We start from the raw sequence: 12,500 nt of genomic DNA, 5'->3' as shown, positions 1-12,500 counted from the left end.
GAATGTTTACGAGCCTGGTATAAGTGATCACCCGATGGTTTACGGAATTATCAGAGAGAGAGCGATTCATCATTCAAGTAGGGTTATCACTGTTAGAAGTTACAAAAGTATTGATGAAGCTATGCTGTTGCAAGACATAAGTTTCGCCCCATGGCATGTTGGTGAAATATTTGACTCCATCGACGATCAGTATTTTTATTGGAGTGCGCTTCTAAATGACGTCTTACAGGAGCATGTCCCTTTGAGGAAAAAACGAGTCAGACTGAAGGACGTTCCCTATATGACAGATCAATGGAAGGATGCAATTAGAAAGAAGAGAAAATATTCTAAGATGTTTGCGAAAAATCCAACAGACAAGAATTTCAATAATACAATACAATACATACTTAATTGACCGCTCCCCATAGGAGCTTTTCAGGGCCAATAAAACACAACGAAACAACAACAATTGTTAAGAATCCCAACTGGCCAGAGGCAAAACAAGTTGGCTATTTACAAGTGCAGCTGGGAAGTTGAACCAGGGACTACCAGGATCAAATTCAACGAGTGGTCAGAGCGGGTCTTGAACCCGGGATCTCCGGATCTCAAGGCAAGCACTCTAACACTGGGCCACACTGCACTGGGTCAATCTGCAATTGAAAAGGAAATGGAGGAACGTTGCTACGAAGCTTAGGAGAAGACCATTAAAGCAGTACCGGAAATCTAAGACAGAAGAGATGAATCAAAACCCAAGAGAGTTCTATAACGCTTTCAAGCCTTTTCTAGACTCTAAAACACAGGATGTTGATGACAGTGCGATAATTTTGGAAAATTGTGGCAGTGACATAAAGGATCAAACAATGGTTGCCGATTGCTTTGTTGAAAGTGCGATAGACATGATGAGATGTTATTTTACAGAAAGAAAAAACAGGGTGCGGATGAGTTCAGGAGTTTTCAGTGAATGGAGAGAAGCAAGCAGATGCTGTCCACAAGGATCAAACCTACGGCCACTACTTTGGAACATATTCCAAAACGATCTTGTTCAGAATATTCACGCGGGTAGGCTTGCCATGTACGCTGATGACTACCAAGTGTACTCTTCTGGAGAGAAGATTGAGGATGTAGAAACAATCCTGAACGATGAGGGCACCCGTACCTCTGAATGGTATCAGCAAAACCTACTCAAGTGTAACCAAGATAAATTTCAAGCTATGAGTCTGGGATCAAGATACAAGAAAAAGGAAATGAACTTAAATATAAAGGACACTAATATAAAATCAAGTCCTGGGATTGATCTTTTGGAAGTAGCAATTGATGATGAATTGAACTTTATTAAGCATATTAACAACATCTGTACTAAGGGGACAAGAAAAGTAGGAGTACTTATGAGGTTTAGGAACTTGATACCTACTGAAGCTAAATTAAGAATTTTCAAAGCTTTTATTTTACCTCAGGTTACATATTGTCATATAGTATGGCACCATTGTCGCTCGTCAGACAAGAGAAAGCTTGAAAGGTTGCAGGAGCGAGCATTGAGAGCTATTTACTGTGACAAGACTAGCACTTCTAGAGAAAGCAAGACTTCCAACGTTATGTAATCGCACGCTCCAGGACATGGCCATATTTATGTATAAAGTTAAGACTAATTTAGTTCCATCATATATTTCTGAACTTTTTAGTTGTGACATGAGTAGGTACAATCTTAGGAATACAGACGATTTCTCCTTACCAAGATGTAACACCGTTACATATGGAAGACATAGCTTAAGGTACATGGGACCTTACATTTGGTCGAAGCTTCACAAATCGATTAAAATGGCTGACTCTTTAATTGCATTTAAAAATCAAGTCAGGGCCCTTGACTTATCAAATGTTACGTCGAAAAATAACTGTGAAAACTGCAAGTTATGTAAAACTTAGCTTTTATTAATTTTATATTGTTTGTACATAGTTTTATTACTATTATTTTATTACTATTATTATCAGCTTAGTCTAATTAGTTTTACGTAGGTGTCCCCAATTAGTTTTTACTTGTAAAACCTAGAACGATTGACACGTTAATAAAGTTATTATTATTATTACCTTTCCTCCTGTTTCCTACATGCAAATCTGCTCTTATAGGTGCAGGGTTACGTAATGTAAAAATATATTTTAGTCTCTTATGTAGGTATATATATATATATATATATATATAATTACTTGCGTAGGAAAGGAAAATTAAAACACTACAGATCTGTTTCGAAAGGGCCTGATGGTCCTCTCTCGTCAGGTGCATAAAACACTGCCTGGCTAACTTTCCGTTTATATATATATATATATATACATATATATATATATATATATATATATATATATATATATATATAAACGAATAGACTAAGATGAAGTTGCTTCGCTTATCTTTGGAGTGCTCAATGCAAGAATTTTGCAGAGCAAAATACAAATGTAAGAAGGAAAGTGTTACTAGTAACACTTTCCTTCTTACATTTGTATATATATATATATTATAACTGTATTGTTGTATGGTAAAACATCCCTGACGAAGTGTGCGTTAGTCACACGAAACGCATAGGATAAAATAAATCGTTTTCCAACTCTTAGCGTTTGTAGACGTGCTGCTCACTGGTTCAATCCTAAAAATAAAATATTGCGTTTCCAAATCGATTGGGCTAGCCTTATAGTTGGAAGTAAATGTACCGTCTTTGTTTTGTTTCACTTTGTTTTTGAGGGACTTATTTTCAGAGGGGCCTATACATGGAGGGTTTTTTTTTTCGGAATTTTACGGTATCTTATCTCAGGAACAATTAGTCAGCTGTAGCACCAGCTGCAGACAGGGATACAAGGAATTCTTCACTCAAAGCGCTTCTTTCAAGGTTGGAACATGAATCACCTCCCAAAAGGAGTGAGCATGTGACAGATTACTCAGTGAAAATAAAGTAAACATTTGCAAGATGCTCGATCATTTTAAAAAGACTTTGGCTCAAGTGCTAGTTCCGGGTTCCGAATTTCGTATTGCACATTCTTATTCCGGATTCCTTTTCAGCTTCCGGATTCCTGATTTTAGGCAAACCCCGAAACAAGCAAGTGATTTATACAGTGGCAGAGTAATTGGTAACATCTTGCGCCTCTTTGGAATGGTGGTTTGTTTCTGAATACCGTAAAATTCCAAAAATAAGACCAGGGGCATATGTTTTTCAAAGGCCCTTTTCAAGGTGAGAAACTAAATATTTTAAGCAAGAGCAGATACAACGTAGATTTGATTTTATTGGTGTACAATATTTCGGCTGGCCAAACCAGCCTTCATGGTACAATGAGAGTTTACATCATTGAATTGCTTCTATGTACATATATATATATATATATATATATATATATATATATATATATATATATATAGTAAATGGAGGTTGACGTAATACTGGAAAAAATGTGATAAAACATGGCAGTTACAAAGATTTTGAATTTAAATACTAAGAGTCATCGAAAAATAACGGAAATCACTCAAAATAATAAACTGAAATCTAAATCTTCGCGGATATTAAGACCGTTGGGATCAATTGTCCTGCCTTTTCAAATTAAAAAGCTTCCCTGGCCTTACGCATCGAGTCTCTGTTAGAAAATATTTTTTCGATAGGAATTAATTGCATGTCGTTGGAGATGTTGTGGGGAGAGGAGAGGAAACGATCCCAACGGTCTTAATATCCGCGAAGAAACGTATTAGACTTCAGTTTATTATTTGAGTGATTTCCGTTATTTTTCCGTTCCGTTTTTCCGTTCCGATTTGCAGAAATAGCTTTGATTGCAGACATCAAAGCCAGAGTGCTATTTTGGTTTCGTCGCGTCTTTCCTTGAATCGCAACGTGAAGGTAATTTCCGGTAAAATCTGATTGGCTCACATTTATAGCATGACACATGATAACATCACTCTTGACAGGTGGGCGGCAGACGACTCGTTAAGAAATTGTATCAGGCGTACTTTTTAGCGGCCTGTCTCAAGAAAAGTACGCTTGATCACAGGTTACTGTAGCACCAGCTGCAAACACAGGCATAAAGGGAATTGTTTAATTTCACTCATAATGCTTCATTCAAGTTCTTATCGTGCCTGGTAAAAATAAACATACCGTGGCACAAAATTCCAAAACTCAATCTTCTGCTGTAATGGCAAAGCTTGGATCGTCAAGTCTCATCTGTATTATTTGTTGGCTTTATCAAGGTAAGCAAATATAACTGTCTTTATTACTTGTTCATCTCTTTGAGTGAAATTTGTACGCTTAACAAGATCAGTACTTAATACTATTAAAATTATGTAACGGCTAGCTGTTGTTAATTTCAGTTAACGTACATCATGGCAATTAATTACAGCATTATTTGAGTCAGCGGATATATAAACACGTCCTTGTTTTCACAGCTGAAAGTGTTAAGTTTTCTTAATATGGGTCTTTGTGTCTTTATTGTTGAAAATCTTGAGACTTCGTAAAACACAGCTAGCAATTTTAACAGTTTAATTATACTCAAAACACTAAGAAAGTAACAAAGGAAAGGCTTAGTATTTTCGTGCAACTGCCGCTTATCAACTCGATCTCGGAATGTTGCGGAACTGGTAAACATTACATCCACTTTTCTAAGATAGCACGATCTTTTCTATAAATAAAAAGTTGTTTTAATCCTGCTAGGAAATATAAATGCCAGAACAGTTTTTGGCAAGTTCCTGAAACAAAACATACAAAGTCACTTAAAGGGCTACTACAATGTGCTAAGAGTGTAAGGACCCAACATTTATGTCTTATTAACGTGTTCCTCCAAAGGTCCTAGTGCCGCATAACGATAGCTCTGAACATTCCGCTTTTTTTCCCTTTTTAATTTGATCGAGAAATTCAAAGTAAATTACTTTCTTGATACACAAAACTCACTTTAAAAAGGGCAATGCCAGTGCCGCGCGAGCAGAGTCTCTTTCGATCTTCCTAGATGGGTCAGGATGAGAAAAGAAGACTCTGCCAGCCGCCTCGACTTTCTCTGATTTGTCGCTTATCAAAAGAAACGGAAGAGTCCGCCCGGTCTCGACTTGTCAAACCTGCTTTTTTTATTTATTCACTTTATTATTATTTTTTTTTTGCGTGATCTATCACCACGCGTAATCAATATTTTGAAATTTACAACAGCGTGCATTGCAATTTTAAAGCCGCTGTTGCACGTTGAAACTTTTAGTTGAAACTTCTATGCCACGGTACTGCAAAAAAAGTTGCAGCAAGCGTCGCACCGTGTAACATAAAAAGTCGAAACTCGTTCAAGAACGTTAAAACTGGTCTCGAAATGTTGTTTACATGGCCTTAGCCGATTTCTGATTGGCTTACGCAACATAGCGTAACAATACCGAGCAAGACCGGTTTCACTAAGTGGTGTTACACGCTGAAACTCCAGTTTTTATCACCACTGCGATTGCAGCGACCGTTGCAAGAAAGCGTTTCTACCTTTCGGGACGTAGTCCCCGGTGTTTTGGCCTGACCTTATCTGGACGGGGCATCTTTCACTTCCTAAAGTTAATTGTTAACTGCGTAACAAGCAATCTGGCTAAAGTCTCCCACAAAGGCATTGTAAATTAGTCCTCAGAAACACCGAGGGGAGAGACTAATAGCTCAACCTCACTTCAGTTCACTTCAAACTTTTCTCGCAACGGAAGTTGAAAAAAGTTTCACGAAACCGACCATGCTACACGGTGCAATGCCTCCTGAAACTTGTTCTGCAGCGCCGTTGCACAGAAGTTTCAGCTAAAAGATTAAACGTGTAACAGCGGCTTAAATTTGTCAGTAAAAAAATGAATGGCATTTTGAGAGCATGAACTATCTTGAGTTTCCAATTAAACGATTCCTTGATTGTCGTTTGTTTGCTAGAGTTGTTCGAATTTTTCCGACTGTTTATTTTCGTTTTGTGGTTACTGGTCACGGGTGCCTGACACAGAACACATTTGACTTTTTAGGGCATAATCAATACGAAATTTCGAGGAGGCTGGCAGAGTTTCTTTTCCTCTTCTCGACTTGTTTAGGAAGATCGAAAGAGACCCTGCTCGCAGGGTATAATGTCAGTGGAATATAAAGCTGTTATTGGCTCTGTTAGTGAATCAACTTGATCTTTTCTGGCCAATGTATTATTTTACAAGAGACTTCAGCAACGCCACAGATAACTGTTCATATATGTCCTTCAGATGTTCTTCGTCCCGAAAGGTGAGAACAAACAACCGAGCAAACAGAAAAGAAAGGAGTTATAAAAGATCATACGGAGTTAGTGGTTTCTGATATCGCTAGCTTTTGGACGACTTGGCATCAGTTGTGGACTTGCTTCCTCTACAGAGCGCACTTGCCATTGTCAGTTTCATCGATCAGTTACCCTGCATGAGCAAGTTTTAAAAGAGACACAGGAAGTGCTCTACGGCAATAGATGTATTTCGGACATAAACACAAACAAAACAATAATCGCGATATTGAATTCTCGAAATTCTCAGTTGCAGGCCATGAGACTATATTAAACGGTGTTGCCTAAATGCATTGTGTCAATCCCGAGCGCTTCAATATCAGCGTCTCGAACATAATTAATATGATTTTGTAATAGTGTAACAGTTACGGTTACATGCTACAATATTTAAGCATCTTCTTTCCTTTTATAGCCCGAGTTTAAGCATTTTTAGTTTGTTTCAATGTAATAACCATTTTTAATTGTGACTACTATGCATGCGCGTAGTCACTTTTGCCATCGTGTTAGTTTTATCGAAAGTGAGAATGTAAAAATCGAATATACTGTGGAGCTTATCCTTATACATAGAGAGCCAAAGTTCGGACTCTGCAAACAGTACGATGATTTGCTGATATTTCGTGAGGATGTACGAATCGTGGTTGGCAGCCAGATACTTGAGGTGAGGTTTTTTGTGTCTTAAAACAATTACTTTTCGCAGTTTTCATATTTTGTTTCTAACCGACCAATTTAGCCAGTTTCCGAGTTTAGCGAAGCCGTTGAAGGAAAGCAAGGCCCATTGAGGGAAAACATGAGCCTCTTTCACCTGTTGTAGGAACATTGAGCCGGTTTGCGCGATAAACAAAAGCATTGGAATGTCAAGTAGCACGTAATAGTCAATTATAGATGGTTTTCACAGTGACTTCATCAAATTCGCAAGGTCTTCTGAAATAACTCTTTTTTCGAGTTTCCAGTTCCGTGACGTCTAGAGCATTTTGAATTTCCGAATTGTCACCTTACATGGCAGTGTGATAAAAAGTTATCTAATTGAAAAAAATGTATATCCCTATGAATCTTAGCAGTTTGAACCTTTCAAGTACATTAGGAGATGTGTTCATAAACATATCTTTTATCTCATGAGCGAAAAGTAAGCGCTTCTATCGCAAACTGAAGCGGACCACTTTGACAGCATGGCACTGACATGGCATCTCCATACTGTGTTATTTAAACTAGTTTATCTAGATGGTAGAAATGCAGCCGAAGGGAAGGGAGATGTTCAATTATGCTTGCGGTAATTTAACGACGCTTCGTGCGTGGAATTGAAGGGGGAATTTAATTATGGATTCGGAGCAGGGACTAAAGTATTGTATTGTATTGTATTGTATTGTGAAAGAAGGCGGCTCGACTAACTCAGAAGGGACTGCGAGCAGTCTAATAAAGTTGCGTGAAACGTTTCGACAAATAACTAAGAAACGATTTACTGCACAGACCTGAAAAGCGGAGAGGTCGTTAAAAGATTTCTTCCGTACAACATTTCAAGTTTTTGGCCATTTTCATTGAACGATTTCGAATTTATTTTTTGTTTTTGCGTTACTTTGAAAACGATCTATTGCATGTGAATGTCGAGAAACTATAATAATAACAATAACAATAACAATAATAATAATAATAATAATAATAATAATAATAAGACGGGTAAGTTATGAAGGAGATCGACGACAATGGGTATAAGTACCTAGGAATTCTGGAAGCAGATCATTTGAAGGAGAAGGAAATGAAAGCCTTAGTTTCAAAGGAATATAAACGGACGCTGAAATTAGTGTCAAAGACAAAGTCGAGTGGAAGAAATAAGATCATGGCTGTCAACACATAGCCTGTTGCAAACTTAAGGTATAGCGCCGGTGTGATAGATTGGAAGAGTGAAGAACTAAAGGAGCTGGATAGAAAAACCAGGAAGACGATGTCACTAAATGGGGCCCTACACCCAAAAAGTGATTTAGACAGGTTGTATTTATCACGACAGAAAGAAAGAAGAGGCCTAATTAGCTGCGAAATATGTGTGAAGGCTGAGCAAAATAATCTTGCATGGTATCTAAAGAATTCAAACGAAAGAGTGTTGGCAGGAGTAAGGGGGTAGCAATTTTGAACAGTGATAAAGCAAAGGAAAAGAACAAGAAAGACACAATGCTAGCTTGAACAGATGGAAGAAAAAAGAGCATGACCAATTCCTGCGTGATATGCCGGAGACAGTTGGCAAAGACAAGATGTGGGAATGGACTAGAAAAAGTGATTTAGAAATCGGAACTGAAGCACTTATTTTTGCAGCCCAAGAACAGGCACCGAGAACGAATTATGTCAAGTTCAACATCGACAAGTCAGTGGATTCCCCACTTTGTAGATTGTGTGGTGAGAAGGGTGAAACAATAAATGACACTGTTAGTGAATGTAACAAACTTGCGCAGAAAGAGTTCAAGAGAAGGCATGACAATATTGCGAGATTGGTGCACTGGAAACTCGGTTGTAACTATGATATAGACAGAAGTGAGAAATGGAATGAGCACCAACCAGAAAGGGTTGTGGAAAACGAAAGTTTTAAGATCTTGTGGGACATGCCCATTCAGTGGGATCATATCTTCGCAGCGAGAAAACCAGATATTGTTGTTGTAGAAAAGGAAAATAAAAAGGTAATCGTTGTGGATATTGCGTCACCGTGGGACCACAGGGTGCATGAAAAGGAACGGTGAAGAGCTTAAGAAGTATCAGGAGCTAAAGAGAGAAATCAAGAATATATGGCGGATCAGACATGTAGAGGTCGTACCGATAGTTGTTGGTGCACTTGGAGGAGTAAGCAAAAGGTTCGATGGATGGCTTGCGAAGCTAGGGATTGCTATCAATAAAGGACTCTTGCAGAAAACAGCCTTGTTGGGAACAGCAAGGATCCTAAGAAAGGTTCTGGAAAACTAAGCAAGAGGGTATGACCCAAAGGACCTTCGGCCATTGGCTATGGCTCGCTTCTTTGGTTTAAATGCAGTGTAATATCTGCCAGGGCGTAAGCGTCATAATAATAATAATAATAATAATAATAATAATAGTAATAATAATAATAATAAGAAGAAGAAGAAGAAGAAGAAGAAGAAGAAGAGTCTTTATTGAAGTCATCAAACAAACGTTAAGACTTACAGCATATTGTAAAATGTTAGTTACAAATGTATTAAAATACAAAACATTTCTTAAACCTGTCCGTTTTGACACTTGGGATGTGGAAGGGATGGGATCTACTACGCAAAGCTCTGCTTTTATGTGGTGGGAGAAGATCCTGCAGAGGGTGCGAGGGATTATCCACAATTGTAAATAATTTGAACCCAGGAGTCATATCATTAAGTAAAATACGATCGTCCGGGTGAGTGTAATCCTGAGAAGGACTGTTTGATATGACATTGACTGATGTTTCGACAACCTGAGCGGAAGTCATCTTCAGAGTTTTTTAAGTGATTTGTGTAACGTCAGTAGATACTATAAGAACTCCGGTCGTAGATGTCATTGGTCAATTTATTCGTGATGTTATTGGTCGATTGTCGGTTGAGCCTAGATGTACTTGGCTGGGAAGACTAAACAGTGATAGGTGTGTTTCGATCCATATATAGGTCAAAGGTCTGTACGTGTATTGTAGAATACGTTGGGCGGTGCTGTGAGAGTAAATCAGTGTGTTGTTTGTCTGTTGATGTCGTAGCTGAGTCGTTTGTACGGTGCGGGAAGTTGTAGGCGTCGGTTTATTGGTGTCTGTTTTAAGTTAGTAAACCAGCTTTCCAGTACGATCCGTTGGTAGTAGTTAGTGCTGCAGGTAACACATGTAGCAGAGTCACAGTCGATTCTGTGGTTTGCCTGTAGATGGTGTTGGGCAATGTTATTGTGGATGTCACGGTTCCGCGTCGCTCGTCTGTGTTTAGTCAGTCTAGTGTTCAAATTTCTGCCGGTCTTACCGATATAAGTGACCTGGCAGTCGCAGCATTTGATCTGGACGATCGTACTTTACTTAATGATTATCCACAATACTACTCCATAGGCTCAAATCCCTATCTTTAATAATCTGATTGATAGATGTTACATACTCTATGTACCCAAATTTCAATTCCCTTTTCTGTAGCCTGTCAATTTGACTCAAATACTATAAGCAGCAACACCCTAAACTCGGATACAGTAAGCAAAGAGTTACATAATAAGAAAGTTAAAAGATAATGAAGGCCGAAAATACTACAACCATTATTTTTGCACCCACTGATCCATACGCTTAAGAGCTCTGTCCATCAAGTCATCAAAATGCTTATCCCGGTTGGTAAGAAAATCCTGAAATGTCACTCCAAGAATCTTCAGATGTGACATACGTTTGGTATCGAAAATTTCACATCAGGAGAGGGCAAAGTTGTTCTTCCTTTCATGACAAGTTCCTTGGTTTTACTCAAATTTAGTAACTATCGATATGAAAGGTGGGAATCATTCCCAGAGTTCGGCTACTCCTTTTCACATAACAGAATATTTAAAAAAATATGTGTCTTCTTCCATATTTCCCTTGTACATCTCCGCAGTAGTCACATACACCTCTCGAGCGCCTATTTATGTTTCGTTTCCTCGGAAACAAAACGTATCTATTTTGACTTCAGGGTGAACTACTGTGGGGTAGAATGGCGAATCAAAACAGAGTTTGAAATTGAAAACGTAAACATCTATTAAGCCTGCCGCACACTTGAGGAAAGAGCGGAACAAACTGCCTCGCGAGACGGTTAGCTCAGCCATTTCCTCACGTGTGCAGGGAAATTGTAGTGAGAAATTCGCCTCGCGAGGTTGTGAGGATAAAATCAAACATGTTTAATACTTTTGGCCTTGCGAGACAATTTCCTCACTGTGTGCGGCAATCGCGAGAATTAAGCTGAGCTTGGTTTAATCAAGCATCCAATAAAAATACATGGCATACTCACGTGACTCCAGGGGTACAAGATGGTGTCGGAGGAAGAAATTCCGACGTCACTGAAGTCACGTGAGAATGCCATGTATTTTTATTGGATGCTTGATTGACTAAGTTCAACGCGATTCTCACGATGGCCGCACACAATGAGAAATTTGCCTCGCGAGGCGAAAAAATAACCAACATTTTTCATTTCTCACCGAAAGTTCCCCGCACATGTGACGAAACGGCTGAGCAAACCGCCTCGTGAGGCAGTTTGCTCAGCACTTTCCTCACCGTCTGCGGCAGGCTTTAAGCCCGCCGCACACGGTGACGAAAGAGCTGAGCAAAGTACCTCATGAGGCGGCTTGTCCAGCCGTTTCTTCACTTGTGCGGGAACTTTGGGTGAGAAATTCGCCTCGGGAGGCCGTGAGGAAAAAATCAAATATGTTTGATATTTTTCGCCTCGCGAGGCAAATTCCTCATTGTGTGCGGCCATCGTGAGAATCGAGTTGAGCTTGGTCAATGAAGCATCCAATAAAAATACCTGGCATTCTCACGTGACTTCAGTGACGTCGGAATTTCTTCTCCGACACCATCCTGAACCGCTGGAGTCACGTGAGTATGCCATGTATTTTTATTGGCTGCTTGATTAAACCAAGCTCAGCCCGATTCTCACGATGGCCGCACACATTGAGGAATTTGTCTCGCGAGGCCAAAAATATCAAACATGTTTGATTTTATCCTCACGGCCTCACGAGGCTAATTTCTCACCAAAAGTTCCCCGCACACGTGAGGAAACGGCTGAGCAAACCGCCTCGTGAGGCAGTTTGCTCAGCACTTTCCTCACCGTGTGCGGCAGGCTTTAGATGTATAAACAAACTTATGAACATGCGAACCTGAAGTGTTGCAAATCGTAATGCTGAGAAACAAAAAGCGAAGGAAATTGGTCATAAATATGAATTTTTGTCCACCTGAATGATTTTGGGTAAGATTAAAGCGATATATTGTTGAAAAATCCAAAGCTATCCCTCTTCGTGTTAATGAGTAATGTAAACAATCTTCGCACTGGGTAGTCGGGGTAATAAATTGGGTTAACCAGGAACCATTTATGTTAAAGCTAGTACTAGTAACTGCCTAGGTTCACACGTAACACATGCAATGGAAGATTCAAGGAAAACGGAATTTGAAATGTTATGCAGTGGCATTTGAAGGTAAAATAGGTATTCGTAGAATTTATGCTTTGATGTTTTGTGCATATAAACAAGAGTCGGTTGTTTTCTTTAATGGTTAATTTTCTTCGACAGGTTTCTCACCGTTGAGAGAGTTTGCATCCCCATCTCTATCTTTTTTTTATCGA

At 39.1% G+C, this 12,500-nt stretch overlaps 1 protein-coding gene across 1 annotated transcript in view; it reads left to right on the top strand.

Moving 5' to 3' along the window:
• The first annotated feature begins 3,960 nt into the window (after nucleotides 1-3,960).
• The window catches only part of LOC138030011 (uncharacterized), a 137,279-nt gene continuing 128,739 nt past the window's right edge, over nucleotides 3,961-12,500 (top strand). Inside the window, 1 exon segment of the mRNA XM_068877864.1 lies at nucleotides 3,961-4,192. Coding sequence (XP_068733965.1) covers nucleotides 4,138-4,192 — 55 coding nt within the window. The 5' untranslated portion in view covers nucleotides 3,961-4,137.

This window comes from Montipora capricornis, chromosome 13, assembly GCF_036669925.1.
Source record: "Montipora capricornis isolate CH-2021 chromosome 13, ASM3666992v2, whole genome shotgun sequence".
NCBI lineage: Eukaryota > Metazoa > Cnidaria > Anthozoa > Scleractinia > Acroporidae > Montipora > Montipora capricornis.
Note: the sequence above shows the minus strand (reverse complement) of the source record. Positions and strands in the feature narration are given on the sequence as shown.